At 43.8% G+C, this 19,333-nt stretch overlaps 1 protein-coding gene across 2 annotated transcripts in view; it reads right to left on the reverse strand.

Annotated features, from left to right (window-relative positions):
- Nucleotides 1-655: 655 nt before the first annotated feature.
- The window catches only part of LOC115154819 (serine/threonine-protein phosphatase 2B catalytic subunit alpha isoform), a 52,388-nt gene continuing 33,710 nt past the window's right edge, over nucleotides 656-19,333 (reverse strand). The window contains exons 3-14 of one of the 2 annotated variants that reach the window (XM_029701434.1): nucleotides 16,988-17,112; nucleotides 15,441-15,552; nucleotides 14,367-14,512; nucleotides 14,023-14,162; nucleotides 10,600-10,677; nucleotides 10,381-10,475; nucleotides 7,097-7,222; nucleotides 6,793-6,876; nucleotides 5,061-5,145; nucleotides 4,802-4,899; nucleotides 4,165-4,215; nucleotides 656-2,586 (exon numbers count right to left, since the gene is read on the reverse strand). In XM_029701434.1, coding sequence (XP_029557294.1) covers nucleotides 2,396-2,586; nucleotides 4,165-4,215; nucleotides 4,802-4,899; nucleotides 5,061-5,145; nucleotides 6,793-6,876; nucleotides 7,097-7,222; nucleotides 10,381-10,475; nucleotides 10,600-10,677; nucleotides 14,023-14,162; nucleotides 14,367-14,512; nucleotides 15,441-15,552; nucleotides 16,988-17,112 — 1,331 coding nt within the window. In that variant the 3' untranslated portion in view covers nucleotides 656-2,395. The remainder of the gene's footprint in view (nucleotides 2,587-4,164; nucleotides 4,216-4,801; nucleotides 4,900-5,060; nucleotides 5,146-6,792; nucleotides 6,877-7,096; nucleotides 7,223-10,380; nucleotides 10,476-10,599; nucleotides 10,678-14,022; nucleotides 14,163-14,366; nucleotides 14,513-15,440; nucleotides 15,553-16,987; nucleotides 17,113-19,333) is intronic. The other variant, XM_029701435.1, reaches the window with a different exon arrangement.

The raw sequence follows: 19,333 nt of genomic DNA on the forward strand, positions 1-19,333 counted from the left end.
TGAACCTCCCTGCTGGAATGAGGAGAAACACACTCAGCAGAGTGACGGGATATAGAAGCAGATCAATGTCCAAATCCGCACCGTTTCCTGTCTGTGACTGGAGCGTCTCACGTTCCCACTATGTGTGTGTATGTATGTGTAAAATGTATGAGTGTGTGAGGTCACCCAGGGGCAAGAGGAACCACTGTGTAGCAGAGAGAATGGAGACTCTGAGTAGTATGTCTGTCTAAGGCAGCTGGCTCGACTTGTGGCCTGAGTCTGTGTGTATTTGTATGTGTTAAGGTCCTGGTAGCAGGATGTTATCGTCTTGATCCATAGACTTGCCCCCTACAGTGGGTTCAGTGTGAGTGGTTGCCATGGCCTGTGTGACGCTGTTCCCGGAGTTTCCTGTGGAAGAATGACAGGAAGCAGACCGAATGCCCACATGGAAACTGGAGAGAAAAGCACATTCGCCCACTGTATGGGATCCAAGTTGGCTGTGAAAAGCAGCTCCCTTCAAAAACAGTGAAGCTGCCAATTTTACATATGCGCAGCACACACACACTTCATCCTGCAGAGCATACTGTTTAGGAGTGTCTTAAATTGTGAAAAGGCATTCTATTTACATCATGTTGCACACATTTCCTATATATCGATGAGAAACTGGAAGCCACACTATTGGTTCATGCATATTTTATTCAAGAGTAAAAAATGTGATTTGTCCCATAGGGCATGCTTACAATGTGTGTATCGTTTAGGAAGTCAAATGCCAAAACTTAGTTCCAGAAAAAAATTACAAGAACAATTGTCACAAGTTAAAATCCATGAAATTCCTTCTTCGAAAATAAACCATGTCTAGACCAAACAAGGATCAGAAAACAGTGGAAGGGGGGAAAAAAACTGTAAGCTTAATCGTTAGAATCATAAGAATATCATCAAGATTTATAATGAGAATATATATTTTTTCCTTTTAAAAGAAACTGAGACACAGGATTTTCATTATGTCCAATTTGTTTACATTTGAACAAACCATGCGAGCATGCTTTGGTAGCCTGAATGTTGCTTATCACGGAGTAATATGTTCATTCAAACGATTGAGTAACTTCTGTACACCAACAGAACAGAAAAAAAAACAAGGCTTCACACCTTAAAGAGAGCATCTGTGTCTGTAGAGCGAAACAATATAAAAATAGAAAACAGTAATAAAATTAAAAATAATATTGATGGAAAAATGTACAAAAACAAAGGAAGCAAGAATGAAAAATTATATATAAAAAAACTAAAGATATCTTTGAAGAGGGAAATAATTCAAGTCTACTATATTGAAACACATCACAATAAAAATTGTACATATCAATAAGGAACTTAATTGCATGCATTGATGCGTTCCATAATGTAGATGCTGTTAAAAATCATTATCTTTGTTATCGTCCATCTTTATAATTAATTATATATATATATAGATATATAAGATTTTTTTTTACTGCGACAGCAGATTTGACATACCATGTGCATTCTCTCTCTTTAGTTACAGGCAAGTGAAAAACGATCAGGTAGAAGGTAGGTAGAAGGTAGCTTAAACTGCAGCCCCTAAACATGACAGACTGTGGCTTTGGTTGGTGGAGAGGCCACAGTCAAGCCCACGTTCCAACCCTACCCTCTGCAGGCTCATGGCGTCTTACCACAAAATAAATCAAGAAAGAAAAGTTCTCAGGTAAGATTGCATTGCAAGTAGTAAAATGTACATCTTTTTTATTCTCAAATGCCCTTTCTTACAAATAACATTGTCTTTTTGTATTTGTTTTTATTACTACTAGTAGCAAAACATGTTGAGTAGCGAGATTATTTCTGTATGAGATGAGTTCATGAGTGAAACTCTTAATCAAAATAGTAAAATGTGTGTGTGGCATGGGTACTGTACAGGAGTGTCTCGTATCAGACCCTTTGAGGATGTAGCGGACATGGGAGAGCGTTCGAGACTCTAAACCCTGCCTGCGCGGTCTGTGATTGGACTGAGAAAGGGAACAGCAGACACACCCACAGGACCATACCCCCTGGCCCTCATCCCAACAAGTTCCCCTGCATCCCGCCCCGCTCGCCTCCATGTCCCTTCCCTAATCTCTGACCCCACTACCCCCTCCCAATCCACAGACCAAAGAGCGGGAAAACCTCCCCTTCTGAGCTCAGTTCCCCCATGTGGTGACCTGGCGTCAAAGAATATACCACCTTACCCATTTGTACAAGAGACTTAACATTTTATTCGTTTCTCTAATTGGATGTAGGCGCAGCAGCGGCAGATGCAGATGTGTTGTGTCTGTGTTTTGTTGTATCTTTATTCTGAGGTCTGATATCACGATTTGGCGATGTCTTGTCGCACAGCGCAGCAGTAGCATGAGCTCTGGGGCATGCCTCAGCATCACTGGACGTTGCTATTGTCATTGTCATTGTCGTCGGTGCCGTTGGCCTCGGACATGTTCATCTTGCCCATGGACTGTCCCACGTGGTTGACCCCGACTCTGCGGGGTGGCATGCGCTCGTTGATACGGTCTAGCCCCTTAGCTTCTTCGAAGCTGGCGATCTTATGCTGGGGAGAGAACCCACGGATGGCTGAGGGGAGGGACAGGTGGAAGGAGAGAGGGGGCACACAGGGGATCAGAATCACTGTCTCATGACAGCATTCATAAATAATAAACCTGGATTTTAAAAATCCTTTGAAATTCCTCTTTGTGCACGCTCATTTGATAAAAATATTATTGCCAAGTACCATACTGGGCCTGAACATAATAGAACATTACAATATTTCAGTCCCTTAAACATAGCGTTCTCATGTCACACAGCAGTACAAGCTAGCGTTGTGATTTCAAAGATCATTTGACACGCGTCTAGAGAGAACATCTGAACACAGCTTTGAGTAAGATAAAGACGATCTGAATAAGATTTAGTTGTGGACAAAGTGATATCAGAACCCTTGGGATATTCACAGGCTCTTCTAAGAGAAACGTCTGAGATAATGAGTCAACGACTCACCCAGCCACTCAGAAACAACCATGGCTATAATAGCACCCTCGTGTCCTGTACTAGAATGACACCCTTGTTTACTACAATAGCACCCAGCACCCTCCTTTACTCAAATGGCACCCTCGTTTACTAGAATAGCACATTAGTTTATTGGAATGCCACCCTCCTTTACTAAAATGGGACCCTTGTTTACCACAATAGCACCCTCCTTTACCTGAAGGGCACCCTTCTTTTACTGTTGTTATTATTATGCATCATGAAGCCAAATGACATTACAGTACCAGCTACATGGCATAAGCATGTCATACTACATACCAGTGGAGGCTGGTGAGGGGAGGACGGCCCACAGTAATGTCTGGAATGGAGTCAATGGAATAGTATCAATCACATCAAAGACTTGGTTTCCATGTGGTTGATACCACTCCGTTGACTCCATTCCAGACATTATTATGGGCCGTCCTCCCCTCAGCAGCCTCCACTGCTATATACGTAGTCCTGATAGTGTGTTAGTTCATCACAACCCTGTCGTGATGCAGGCATTTGTTGAACTGCAGCTGTCAAATGGGTACCAAGTGTCCAGAGACTCTATGGTTCACACAGATAGCATCACGCTCATGATATCATTCAGTTGGCATCATGATGCATACTGTATTTCACCTTAGCGCTCACCTGTGTCCTGTTCTCCCTGAATGCGATGCATCTTTCAACCAGATGGGGGCGGAAGATAAGCCAAATCCCCAAAATAAAAGAAGGAATCATGCCTGAGCATAAAAAGGCACCCGAAACCATCATGCATCTCTTGGTAGCACCTCACTTTGCGTGGCTTAAATTACTTCCATACAAATCCATGTGTTTATAAGTACCGGTATATTTGTTAATATATGTGCGTTTGTATTTTTATGCAAGGTATCAAACTTGTGAAAAAGCTTTGTTTTTCATGAGCACACTATGTAATTATTGTTATATATCCTGACCCTTATATCATAACTGATATAGTTGAGATATCTTGTAATCAAGGTACTGCAAAGTTCCGTGCTACCCACTCTAAACCAACTGTCCCCCTGAGATGTTCGACGCAGGCTGAATATGAACTGCTATTGTCACTGATGGGTAGTTGACCCAATGCATGTCCTGCTGAAAGGGGTGGGGTGGGGGACGCAGCTTTACCTTCTCCGTCCTCAGTTTCTGTGTCGATGGCTTCGATGGCCTCGGTGGTGGCTGGGGGGAGGGGGAAAGGAGGGGAGCGAGTTACTTCTGACAAAGCCATGCAAATGCAGAATGCAGCCCCCCGGCGGTCGGTAGGCAGCTGGCCAGAGACCAGCGAGACACACATGTAACCCAGCAACACAGCCAGGCAGGCTGGATCAGCAGCCCACTCCAGTCTCTGTAGAACACAACAGACTGAGTGACCAAAGGACTGGGGAACACCCCAGGGCCGGGATAGAGTGACTCTGGAGGCCCACAGACACCTCACCCAGCTTTTCAAAGAGCAACTCGATGGGAGTGAATACAGGTGAGACGACTGTCTCTCTCTAGTGTCGAGCTGTAGCTAAAGAGGACGGAATCTGCAGTCCTCCAGAGTCACGGGTGGCTGCACAAACCTGGGTCAGAAACAAAGGGACCAGAGGACGGATACGAAGACAAAGACCCAGGGAGAGATGGAGAGCGACGGAGACTGTGACAGAAAGAGAGTAAGAGTCACAGTGATAGAAAGAGGAACGGATAGACAGCGTGGGAGGAGGAGGAGAGGGCAGGCGGGACGGAGGATAGAAAAGCCATGGCCTGGCTCGGGCCTGGTCCTCACCACTCTGCAGGGTCTGTTTTCCCCCAGAGAGCACCCCACTGGGCAGCATGCCAGTAGGCGTCAGGCCCTTCAGCGTCAACACGTTCTCACTCTCCTCCCTGCAGGACACACACACACACGCAGGTCAGAGGGCATCCACAAAGGTCACTCATGTAGGCTTCTACTGTATATCTACTCAGTTATAATAACTCTATATTCCGTATTAGAGATGTGTTGATGTGGAACAGCTCATGTGAAGTGAGGGGAAGAACGTTCTCACCGAAGCACTTTGAACATCGTGGCCATTTTCCCGATGGCGCGGATCTTGTTCCTGATGACCTCCTTCCGAGCTGCAGCTGCGTTGGCTAGAAAGAGAGAACACTCATTTTCAGATCTCAGGAGTGAGTCTACGGGCCACATTGAAGTGATCCATTTATATTCTTTACAGGTAATTCAAAGAGCCCCTCATAACAAACAAATACCCAGAGGCCATTTAATATACTGTACACATACATTGTTTTTCAATTGTTTATCAGGATCTATGCCAGGTAATGTGATACACTATAGCACGAATGGATTCTTAAAGGCCTAGTGCAGTCAAAAACTTGATTTGTCCTGTGTATTATATACTCTACCGTTCAAAAGTTTGGGAGCACTTAAAAATGTCCTTGTTTTTGAAAGAAAAGCACTTTTGTTGTCCGTTAAAATAACGTCAAATTGATCAGAAATACAGTGGAGACATTGTTAATGTTGTAAATGACAATTGTAGCAGGAAACGGCTACAATTGGCCTTCTAGGCAGAGTTCCTCTGTCCAATGTCTGTGTTCTTTTGCCCATCTTAATCTTTTCTTTTTATTATCCAGTCTGAGATATGGCTTTTTCTTTGCAACTCTGCCTAGAAGGCCAGCATCCCGGAGTCGCCTCTTCACTGTTGACATTGAGACTGGTGTTTTGCGGGTACTATTTATTGAAGCTGCCAGTTGAGGACTTGTGAGGCATTTGTTTCTCAAACTAGACACTAATGTACTTGTCCTCTTGCTCAGTTGTGCACCGGGGCCTCCCAATCCTCTTTCTATTCTGGTTAGAGACAGTTTGCTCTGTTCTGTGAAGGGAGTAGTACACAGCGTTGTACAATATCTTCAGTTTCTTGGCAATTTCTCACATTTAATAGCCTTCATTTCTCAGAACAAGAATAGACTGACTAGTTACATTAGAAAGGTCTTTGTTTCTGGCTATTTTGAGCCTGTAATCAAACCTACAAATGCTGATGCTCTAGATACTCAACTAGTCTAAATAAGGCGAGTTTTCTTTATTCTTTAATCAGCACAACAGTTTTCAGCTGTGCTAACATAATCGCAAAAGTGTTTTCTAATGATCAATTAGCCTTTTAAAATTATCAACTTGGATTAACACAACGTTCCATTGGAACACAGGAGTGGTGGTTGCTGATAATGGGCCTCTGCACGCCTATGTAGATATTCTATTAAAAAAGAAATCAACTGTTTACAGCTACAATAGTCATTTACAACATTAACAATGTCTACACTGTATTTCTGATCAATATGATCTTTTAATGGACAAAAAAATTGCTTTTCTTTCAAAAACAAGGCCATTTCTAAGTGACCCCAAACTTTTGAACGGTGGTGTATATATTTCCACACTCTGAGGTTGGATAATAATACTGTGAAAATAATGACAATGCCCTTTTAGTGTAAGAGCTGTGTGAAAAGACCACCTGAATTCAATTAAATTCATTAATAGACCAATAAGAAAGAGTTCCAAACCTCTCTGCCAATAACAGCTAGTTCTCAGTTTTCCCCTCCCCACTCAGACCACTCCCAGACAGTCCTAGCAAAATTATTGCTTGAGAAATTGCTCTTTGCTAAGAAGCAATTTTTGTTTATTTTTGACCAGTAAGGTACTTAAATTGTTACCCAGAAATGATTTGATATTAAGATTATTTTTTTTGGGCTGCATTGGACTCTTAACAGTACGGTATATGAGTGACTCACCATCAAGGATCTCTTGGTCATCTCCGTCATTTATGAGCTCGTCGTCAGAGCAGATGCTCAACACGTTCACCAGCATCTCTGTGACTGGACAAGGGTCAAAAGGTTCTCAGATGAGGGTGCTACCGGACATATGTGTTTATGATAAAAATGTAGTAAGAGGGTAAATATAGGAAGGACACAGTCGTTGCTTATCGTAGCAGTCTAAGAGCCTGCATATGTCGTGCTGAATGTTAGTCTACACTATCAAATTAAGATGATTTTTTAACACAGACTTGGGGTCAGGACATAAGGGGGGTAGTGCTACCTTTCTCCCCCACAAAGGGCAGGGACCAGGTGAACACGTCCATGAAGTTGGGCAGCCAGTAGGGATGAGGGGAGCAGTTGAACTGGCGGATGTTCATCACGTTATTCTCATACTTCAGTACTGCAGCTGTGGAGGGAGGACAACTTGAGAGGGTCACGGTAACCAGGGGTGGAAATCCCGGGGGGGGGGACACAACCCCCCCATCCTGGGAAAAATGATTTGTCCCCCCCAATATATCACTGAAACATAACTATGTAATTTAAATAATATTAATAATACGCAATGAAAGCAATTGTGCTGATTATAGACACTTAATAGCGCGTTTTTAAGTTTCAAAAGATTGCAACCCCCCCACCCTTTGCCTCACAATGGTTTGATCCACTGCCAGTTCCTTAGCTTGCTAGGTAACAGAGAGGTCGTATCTACTGTCTGAAAGGCACTCAATGCACGTAACTGACGTGAGGTTAATCCAGTCAATCGCGCACACACACTAGCTGAATATGCAGAGCTAGCACGCAAATATTAACTATTAAGCTAGCTAGTACCTATTCCATTTATGTGGCGTCGTCAAAGATGAAATCAGCATGCAGATGATGTAAGTTAGTGCTTCAAAGTCCCTGTGATAAGGTTAGCGATAAACTGAAATCCAAACTGAACAGAACTACACTCTCTTCTACCATTGTCTTAAATATATTTAATGGTCTCGTTGCGAAAGCTAAATTGTCGCAAGTGAACTTTTATTTATTTATTTTATTTCACCTTTATTTAACCCGGGTAGCAAAGATTATAGCAAACACCACTGAAACTGAATTGGTGCTCGCTAGCTTTGCAAATTCAGCTATTGTTGGAAGCCAGCCAATATGAAACAAACTATTAAAATTACAAAAGGTTGCAGCATATGTTGTGTAAATGGTGAACTCATACAGCTGTCAACTCTTGTCATTTTAATCCGTTTCACATTTGCTAGCTACCTTTTAGATCGAAGCCCAAATAGAATGATTGAAGATGATAGAAGCCCATCTCCTACTGTTAATAACCTACACACTGTGTGTGTAGCCAGCCAGCCAGCCAGGTAGAAAAATGGCAGAAAAATAAAAGACGGACATCAGAGTATTTTTCAATACACCAAAACGCATAGTAAGAACCCTAGTAGCCTAATATCTCAAAGACTAGTTGATAAAATGTTCATAAGAAAGAAATTAAATTCTAATGGAAATGTTTCACAATGATGTCATTAGGCAGAGCAGGCAACAGATGGCACACAGACAGCAGAGTTGGAGACAGATATGCAGGGACAGACTGGCAGAGACAGGGAGTCTCAGGTAAGTTTGTTGAGTCTTTGTTTGGCAACATTATGAAAGGTTCTCAATTTTTTTTACTTGTAAAATAGGAACATAATTGGAAAATGCCATGGATACCCCCACTCTCAACTTAAACTGGTGACTGAACTAAGATTTGTTAAAGGCAATGGTATTGCTGTTGTGATTAGTTGTGTAGTTTTGGGTACCGGTAGTTAGGAGTACGGCAAACACCTTATTTCTTTGGTTCCTCAATATACATTTACCATATTACAATGTAGGCTATGTGTTACAGCACTACTTTTGGTGTCCCCCTCAGGAATTGCTCTTGAGAAAATGTCATGTAATTGTCCCCTCCAAAGTTGATATCAGATTTTCGCCCCTGACGGTAACAAACATTTCAGCATGGATACACACATACTACACAAAACATAGATGTACAGAAACAACACAGTAAAAATGACCATCAGTGTGTCGAGTGATACATTATTAAAGCCCTGTATGTCTTCCAGCTCACTGTTCAATATCACATTCTCCATTTTGAGCCCCCCCCCCCCCCCCCCTCCTATGTCAATGATGCAGCATGGTTTATTTTGCTGCGAGCATATGCATGGGAATACGTTCGATATCCTGTCAATTCCCAAGACGGCATGGTTTCCCCCCCTCACACCAACGTTTCATGCCTTCAGTTGCAGACAGAACACAAAGCATCTGATGTGCATCTTTCCCGGGGATATTCATAGAGATTGATTTTTGATGTTTTGTTGTTGCATGTATTTGAAACAGCAGCAGTGGCTGATGCTAGCTAGCACTAGGATAATTATGACAATGCTACTTCCACTATATACAGTATAAGCTTGATATAGGAGTTTCTTCTCTTGACAAATATATGCTTTAGGAAGGAGCCTTTTTACTAAAAGTTGTAACACAATCCATGACATCTAAAAACACACTTTCTTTGAATGACTGTATAAAACACCACCACAATGAAAGACATCTAATAATCAAAAATGGAAGCAAGAGTAGAGCTCTTATAACACACTGGCTCTTCAGAGTGGCAAGGAGATACTAGGCTGTAGCAACATCCTTAGTCTTATGGGGGTGCACATCTTGATATGTGTTTGCGTGTGAGAGAGAGACGGACACAGAAACGCAGGGAGAGGCAGAGACAGACACAGAAACACAGAGACAGACAGAAACAGACAGAGGCAGAGACAGACGAAGAGACAGAGTGAGAGGGAAACAGAGGCAGAGACAGACACAGAAACACAGAGACAGACAGAGGCAGAGAGAGAGGCAGAGGCAGACACAGACAGAGGCAGCAAGAGAGTCAGCGAGGCAGAGGCAGCGAGGCAGAGGCAGCGAGACAGAGGCAGCGAGAAACAGAGGCACAGGAAGAAACAGAGGCAGGCAGAGACCCATAGAGAGAAATGAGATGAGATCAACCACTAGGTGCCCCTCTTGAGCCCCAGAAATGCCGTGGAGAAACATCCTTAGTCTTATGGGGGTGCACATCTTGATATGTGTTTGTGTGTGTGAGAGAGAGACATACACAGATAGACAGAGGCAGACACAGAAACAGACATATAGAGGCAGAGAAACAGAGGCAGAGAGACACAGAGACAGACAGAGGCAGAGAGACAGAGGCAGACAGAGTGAGAGAGAAACAGAGGCACAGGAAGAAAGAGACAGGCAGAGACCCATAGAGAGAGATGAGATGAGATGATCAACCACTAGGTGCCCCTCTTGGGCCCCAGAAATGCCGTTACAGTTCCATCAGGAGAGATAAAGCCACATGGAGATAGTCAGTCATTCCGACAGTCCCTCCCACGCTCTCCCCATGTCCCACTATCCATCTCCACAAGCCACACATTGAACACCACCCACCAGCAAACACTTGCTCCAGCATACATTCACTACAAATATTTACTGGTTCACATAGATTCATTAAGTAGCACCACAAATACATGGAGCAGATAGACTGACCTTTGTTGTTGTAAACATCAAGGTAGTTTGGCGCTGAGAAGATGGTGATTAGGGAGGGGAAGCCGGTGGTTTGGCTCTTCCGGTACATCCGGTAGCTATAGGACACCACAGAGAGAGTGGGAGGTGTTTCCAGGTTAATAATCTGGATGAATCATCAATTGTATAAAAGCTACTGAAACGTGTGTGTGAGAGAGAAAGAGAGAGTGTGTGGGTACATACCCAGCATCTTGTGCTTCATGTGCTCGGATGACTGATAACAAGTTATTGTTCTGTAGGAACTCACATACAGCTGGATAACTGCAAGGCAGAAAAGAGAGCGATAGAGGGTTTAGGGGATGTCATATATACATTCACACATATCACAGTGCAACACAGCCTGACCTATGGAATCGAACAGCGTGCCGAATGCTACTGTGTAACAGAGCATACGCATTACATTCAACTGAACACAAACATGATTTTCTGCATATTACATTCACGAAACAGAGCATGAGCGAGCATGACGCCCCTGGTCCAGAGTAGAACATTGACATTGTCCTAAAACAAAACAGAGCAGAGCATCAGCAGTCGTCAGTGTGCCGTTATCAGATCACTGCTCAGCATGATGCAAGACGTAACAGCCCATCCCAGCCCAGCACATGGCTCACAGGTCACCCAAAGCAACTTAATGCCACTCACTGGGCCTTAAAAGAACACAACAAATCATCGTGTCAGCTCTCATTTGACGGCTAACTGGCTGTCAGTTCTACCCGACAGGAAGTGTGAGGATTAGGACATTTTCCCCATCCTTTAGGCAGACTGTTAACGAGACGGCCTGCTTGACAGCATTGGTCCTCCGCCTCTCTCCCTCTTCACAGATCACTCCTTCCCTTGTAGCTCTCCCTCTTTCTATCACTCGCTCCAGTTTGGGCTGGAGGAGTGAGTTGTCATAGCAACAGCTCATTGCAGAGCCCCAGGGGGATTGTGGGATAGACGGCAGTGTTGAGTTGATACTGGCCACTTCTTTTATTCCACGCTCGACTCCGCCTCACCCACGGTGCATTTCAACCGCCTGGTTCGGAGTAGGAGATCCCTGTGTACTTGTCTACTCCCCCTCTCATCTCCTCTACATTCCTCTCCTTTAACCTCACAACCCCCACAAGCAGTATTTAATATATCCACCCCCCCTCTGTATCTCACTCCATCCTGCTGATCCAGACAGACCGAGATGCTGATACAGATTCAGCTCGATTCCATTCTAATTCCTGAAGCTCCAGTTTTACCTCTCAGTCTATGAGCTTAACGGACGTTAAGAAGCCAGGATGTGTACATGGTTAATAATCATAGTGTGTGTAGGCTTCAGGTAAAATCTATGTCAATCAATTTCCCAAGACGGCATTGTTTTTCCCCTCTCACACCAACGTTTCATGCCTCCAGTTGCAGACACAAAAACGGAGCATGCGATGCGTTTCTTCTGCAGGCATATTCACAGGGATCAACGAAGGTGCCAATTTTGAAAAAAGCATGTCTTTGAAACAGCAGTGGTTGATGTTAGCAGGGCAAGATTAACGTAAGGAACGATAGATAGATAGATAGATAGATAGATATATATATATATACATACATACATACATACACACACGATATTATATACAGTGCAATCAGAAAGTATTCAGACCCCTTGGCTTTTTCCAGATTTTGTTACGTTACAGCCTTAATTCTAAAATGTATCAAATGTATTTTTCCTTCATCAATCTACACACAATACCCCATAATGACAAAGCGAAAACCGGTTTACCTTTTGCAGATTTCAAAACACAAATCAGGAAAAACGTACAGTTTGGAAAGCAAATGCCTACTGCTGAAAAGAGAAGACTAATCTGTCTGTAGAACCAATAGAACTTTTTTTGTAGCCAACGGCAACGCTGTTTTTCAAAGTAGCTCACCTTGAGATAGGCCATTGCCACAACGAGCACATAGGGCCATCACCGTGAGTAGCCTATATCTTCATCATTAGGTTTCTTTTTTAATTGTATTTATTTAACTAGGCAAGTCAGTTAAGAACACATATCTTATTTACAATGATGGCCAAACCCAGACGACGCTGGGCCAATTGTGCGCCGCCCTATGAGACTCCCAATCAAGGCCGGATATGATACAGCCTGGATTCAAACCAGGGTCTGTAGTGAGCTACGTCACTTGGAATTTTGATTTAGTAGCCAATATATACTGCATATACAGTATATATATTGGCTTTTAATATTGTACATTCTGTGTGTCGCTTCATTGGCCTGGGCTATTGTTTGTTAAATTCAAGACCAGATTGATCTCAGTCTGTCAGTGTCAGTGTAGCCAGTCATTTCGGTCATTTGTGTGGTATTAGAAAAGATTCCGCTAATGTCTTCTGTCATGTACATTACTTAGAACTGCATAAAATGCATTTATAAAAAAGGCAGATTTTTTTTGGGGGGGGGGGGTCCTAAATATGCCTCTGTTTAACTGTAACCTATCCGTGTCATGGCAGGTAGCCTAGTGGGTTGGGCGTTGGGCCAGTAACCGAAAGGTTGCCAGATTGAATCCCTGAGCTGACAAGGTGAAAAATCTGTTGTTCTCTACCCCTGAACAAGGCAGTTAACCCACTGTTCATAGGCTGTCATTGTAAGTAAGAATTTGTTCTTAACTGACTTGCCTAGTTAAATAAAAAAAAGGTCTGTGTCAGATTTGGCTCCTGAGGCATTTCTCTGGACCACCGCAGTGGTGAAACCTTCAGGTGCTGAAGCCGTCGGGTTACAGAGTGACGGATGAGAAGCACTACTGAACTGTCCCCCTGAAGACACTACCGTAACTCCTCACTGACAAACCAGACCATAGGTCTTTCACCTCATCATATCAAAACATGCACAGTCCACCACCTAACAACAAGGATGTCGGGTGAGACAACATACAGTGTTATGTGGCTGTTTGATAGTTCCCTTAATGTATTGCTGTGGTCAGTCAGAATGATACAGTCCACAAAAGGACACAAAGCCTTTACAACATGGACATATAAGCCAGCTGAGATCCACCAATAACACCAGGGATCCCAGATTCCCCCCATCAAACTGACAGATCAACGACCTGAGGTGTGCACTTGTTTCTGTGTGTAAAAAAAAAGCCTCTAATGAGGATGTGTTCCCCTACCACAGCCATGTATTGTACCAAAATCTCCATCCATCCCATCCTACCACCACCATCCCCTCTACCCCTCCCTACAGCCACGCCCCATCTAAGTTATCATCGGCGTGTGAAATATTTAAGTGTTCAAAGACTTTGGGCAGGAAAGAAACGAATAACGGCCGTGCTCTGAGCACCTACTGAGAGCCTACTGAATGCAGCCCCTATAGATCTGAGGCTTTCCGCCCAAATACCCTCGGCACCCAGAATGTAGGTCAGTGCAGCGGCTGCATCTCACACAGACATGACAAATAACGGCACACACTATGGCTGACAGGATACAGAACTACGGCAACACAGATGCACATCGGGACTGCGTACGTGCTGTATTTCCCTGTGTGTACAATATTAAGATAGGATTGGTGCTGTTTGGTTTGGAGGTAATTGTTTGAGGAATAGTTATGAAAGAAAGAAGGTGTTGAGGTGGCGCGAGAGAGAGAGAGAGCTGACCTGTAGAAGTACGAGCAGCCTCGGACTGTGTTATGGCTGAAGTACTCCTGGGTTTTCTCGTTGCCAAAGTCCTCCAGAGGGTCAGACCACAGTAGGTCACACATTGGCCCAAACGCTGGAGGCTCCTTGAACCGGTCTATCTACAGCAGAGAGAAACATATTGAATTCAAACACAAGCAAATACGCAAATATTCAAACTCAAAAACAACACTCTTGCACGCACACAGGTACTCACGCATGCACTCACACACAAAGTGCTGTACTGAAGTATGCAAAGATGTGAAACACAGTTCATTTGATTTTCCTATGCATGGCTTGTCAGTGCCATGGTGGTAGGTCAATACCTTCTTTATGTCATCTAAGTTGTGTATTTCTGGTGAGAGGCCTCCATGGACACACAGAAACTGCTGGTTCATGAGGGCAGCCAGGGGAAGGCAGTCAAAAGCGTCCATGCATGAGTCATACACCTGCTCCGAGTACTTGATTTTACCTGTCCACCACAGAGAGCGACAGACAGAGACAACTGGATCAGTGCAATTATACAGACAGGGACCTCAGGGACCACACAAGTCATCCATCAAGGTGGAATCCTGATGTGAGATACGGGCTAATAACTTTGACTGTTACATAAGCTGTCCATTGGCATTAATGCACGATTCACGTTTAAGAGAGATTTCAGCCTGGAATAGATAGTCCAAGTAAGAGCAAACACAATATCTCACAGTCAAAAGCATTTATGGTTTAGTCATTTCGCAGGCACTCTTAGCCAGAGCAACTTACAGTAGTGAGTGCATACATTTTTGTACGTTTTCTCGTAATAACATCCAACCATCCTTTCTCAAGAAGATATACAGTATTGTGTGATCCGACTGAGCAGAGAAGAACAAGATGAGTCCCGTCATGCACTTCTCCATGGATGTTAGAGACCCAGAGAACTATAAAAATAAAGAGTCGCACACGTCATATATAAACTCCCAGTAATTTATTGGGTAAATCACCTAAGACCCAGAGAACACCTCTCTACCTTCTGTCGTATTCCTTCCCAGCTAAGGGATCTCGGATATTCATCACAACACCTTCTCACACTTCTCCCCAGGCTCGCCCGATTTCATCTTTGTTTGTGTGTGTGTGTCTGTATGCCATGGCAGTCTTTTTTCATTAACTCCTAATCCCCAACCTTTCACAGCATTGGTAACCATGGTGATGTGCCACCGGAGAAGATACGGAAATAGGTTCCAGGTCTACCTGTACTTGTAGCCTCCTGCCTGCTTCTCCTCATGGGATACCTCCGCTCGAACCATCCATCCACTACTTCTCTCTAATGTTGCACGCGTTCATTTTCAAGAATCCTTTCATAGCCTCCCAAGGCACAATGCACGAGATGACAGAGAAATAGAACATCTCTGGAGAGTACTCACATTCTTGTTTGAAGGTGAAGTATTCTGTCAAATGTCTACATTCGTGGTTTCCTCGCAGTAAATATAGCGTCTTTGGGTAGAGGATTTTCAGCGACCAAAGGTACAAAACACACTGTCAAGAGAGTAGATAAAGGGTTATTAGATCAGTTTACATACACACAAAAAAACAATGATATAATACACTGTTCGGGACCTAAGAAAAAAGGCCTGCAATAGGCTGCAGCTTGACGATAACAACATCAGCGTTACATAACTTGGCATTGGATATAAAATCAGACTGTATCACGATCAATGACTGCCTTGAGCTCAAACCAGAAAAGGCTTAAAAATTGACCTTTATTTGAAATATATAAAACGCAACAATTTCAACGATTTTACTGAGTTACAGTTCATATAAGTAAATCAGTCAATTGAAATAAATTCATTAGGCCCTAATCTATTGATTTCACATGACTGGGTAGGGGCACAGCCATGTGTGGGCCTGGGAGGGCATCGGTCCACCCACTTGGAGCCAGGCCAACCCACTGGGGAGCCAGGCCTAGCCAATCAAAATGAGTTTTCCCCCACAAAAGGGCTTTATTACAGACAGAAATACTCCTCAGTTTTATCGGTTGTCTGGTCTCAGACGATCCCCCTAATTGAAGAGGCGGATGTGGAGGTCCTGGGCTGCTGTAGTTACACATGATCTGTGGTTGTGAGGCCGGTTTGGCGTACTGCCAAATTCTCTAAAATGACGTTGGAGGCGGCTTATGGTAGATTAATGAACATTCAATTCTCTGCCAACAACTCTGACATTCCTGCAGTCAGCACACCAATTGCACGCTCCCTCAAAACATCTGTGGCATTGTGTGACAAAACTGCACATTTTAGAGTGGCCTTTTATTGTCCCCAGCACAAGGTGCACCTGTGTAATGATCATGCTGTTTAATCAGCTTCTTGATATGCCACACCTTTCAGGTGGATGGATTTTCTTGGCAAAGGAGAAATGCTCACTAACAGCGATATAAACAAACTTGTGCACAACATTTTAGAGAAATACGTTTTCTGTGCGTATGGAACATTTCTGGGATGTTTTATTTCAGTTCATGAAACATGGGACCAACACTTTACATGTTAGCTTTATATTTTTGTTCAGTATATATCAGATGAGGACCCCCAGCCATTGATTTGCGGACAGCTGATAAAGATAGTGTGCTAATCATAAGAATTGGTGGAGCCAGTCTGTTTGCGGATAATCAACCCCTCAGGCCAGTGGGAGAGCCTTCCTTTATGCAAATGCAACTTGTCAGCATCGATTGCATGTGATTGGATGATTCCTCCTTCCTCCTCACGGAAGATTCCGGGGGAAGCTGGCCGCGTGACAGCGAGTGCAGAGCTGGTGTTTTTGCGGTGCTTCAGTGCACTATAGCTCCTCCACTATAGCAACGCAGGGATGCGGCACAGCACACGGAGAGGCACAGGGAGGGAGGCAGCAGGACAGAGATGCCAATCGTCTCTCATTCCATGTGGAAACGGCAGGAATGCCTCCCAGCCTAAAGGTCTCTTACCTCGATACTGAAGTATCCCCGGTCCACATAGTCTCCCAGGAAGAGGTAACGCGTCGTGGCCGGCGAGCCACCCACCTCAAACAGCTTCATAAGGTCAAAGAACTGCCCATGGATGTCCCCGCACACTGCAAAACATCAAATCCCACAGCATGAGAAACGAGCACATTATTACTGGATCTGTTAGCACTACATACAGTACACAGCGGGCGTTTTATATACAGTTGAAGTCGGAAGTTTACATACACTTAGGTTGGAGTCATTAAAACTTGTTTTTCAACCACTCCACAAATTTGTTGTTAACAAACTATATTTTTGGCAAGTCAGTTAGGACATGACACAAGTAATTTTTCCAACAATTGTTTACAGACAGATTATTTCACTTATAATTCACTGTATCACAATTCCAGTGGGTCAGAAGTTTACATACACTAAGTTGACTGTGCCTTTAACAGCTTGGAAAATTCCAGAAAATTATGTCATGGCTTTAGAAGGTTCTGATAAATGATGTCAATTAGCCTGAGTCAATTGAAGGTGTACTTGTGGATGTATTTCAAGGCCTACCTTCAAACTCAGTGCTTCTTTCCTTGACATCATGGGAAAATCTATAGAAATCAGCCAAGACCTCAGAAAAAAATTGTAGACCTCCACAAGTCTGGTTCATCCTTGGGAGCAAGTATAAACATGATGGGACAAGTATAAACATGATGGGACCACGCAGCTGTCATACCGCTCAGGAAGGAGACGAGTTATGTCTCCTAGAGATGAACGTGCTTTGGTGCGAAAAGTGCAAATCAATCCTAGAACAACAGCAAAGGACCTTGTGAAGATGCTGGAGGAAACAGGTACAAAAGTATCTATATCCACCGCTCAGCAAGGAAGAAACCGCTGCTCCAAAACCGGCATAAAAAAGCCAGACTACGGTTTGCAACTGCACATGGGGACAAAGATCGTACGTTTTGGAGAAATGTCCTCTGGTCTGATGAAACAAAAATAGAACTGTTTGGCCATAATGACCATCGTTATGTTTGGAGGAAAAGGGGGGATGCTTGCAAGCCGAAGAACACCATCCCAACCGTGAAGCACGAGGGTGGCAGCATCATGTTGTGGGGGTGCTTTTCTGCAGGAGGGACTGGTGCACTTCACAAAATAGATGGCATCATGAGGCAGGAACATTTTATGGATATATTGAAACATCTCAAGACATCAGTCAGGAAGTTAAAGCTTAGTCGCAAATGAGTCTTCCAAATGGACAATGACCCCAAGCATACTTCGAAAGTTGTGGCAAAATGGCTTAAGGACAACGAAATCAAGTTATTGGAGTGGCCATCACAAAGCCCTGACCTCAATCCCATAGAAAATTGGTAGGCAGAACTGAAAAAGTGTGTGCGAGCAAGGAGGCCTACAAACCTGACTCAGTTACACCAGCTCTGTCAGGAGGAATGGGCCAAAATTCACCCAACTTATTGTGGGAGCTTGTGGAAGGCTACCCGAAATGTTTGACCCAAGTTAAACAATTTAAAGACAATGCTACCAAATACTAATTGAGTGTATGTAAACTTCTGACCCCCTGGGAATGTGATGAAAGAAATAAAAGCTGAAATAAATCTCTACTATTATTCTGACATTTCACATTCTTAAAATAAAAGTGGTGATCCTAACTGACCTAAGACAGGGAATTTTTACTAGGATTAAATGTCAGGAATTGTGAAAAACTGAGTTGAAATGTATTTGGCTAAGGTGTAATGTAAACTTCCGACTTCAATTGTATGATAAAATGTGTGTGTGTGTGTGTGTGAGTGCGTCTGCATTCTTGTAAGTCTGCGTGTGTGGTACTGAGAAAAAGAGAGTGCCTGTGTGATGCATGCTTTTCCTGTGTAAATTAGACAGTAGAAGATTCATGCTGTTTCTCGGCTCAGTGGTTTTCTCAGAGAGTGTGTGAGAGAGAGGGTGAGAGAGAGAGAGATGAGAGAAGTTGCAAACTCCTGTTGCCATGGTGATATGATTTTTATGAGAATAAATAATGAAATAAATGGGAGTTTTTATTTATCTCGCCCTCGCGCGGTGTTGGCATGGAGATGCTGCCTGGGTGTTTGCCCCCAGAGGCCTCTCTCTTTCTACCCCCAGTAGGAGGTGGGTGTGGCTCAGGGACCCTGGGCCTGGGGGAGGGAGCCTGGGAGGCTGGGACTCTGGGAGGCTGGGACTCTGGGACTCTGGGAGGCTGGGACTCTGGGACTCTGGGAGGCTGGCTCCAATCCCCTGGAGACAATAACAACTGGACTCTGGGTGCTCAACACTGTGGCTTTACAGCCTAAACCTGCATCTCATTTCGTCATCTTTCCCCATCTC

This window comes from Salmo trutta, chromosome 19, assembly GCF_901001165.1.
Source record: "Salmo trutta chromosome 19, fSalTru1.1, whole genome shotgun sequence".
NCBI lineage: Eukaryota > Metazoa > Chordata > Actinopteri > Salmoniformes > Salmonidae > Salmo > Salmo trutta.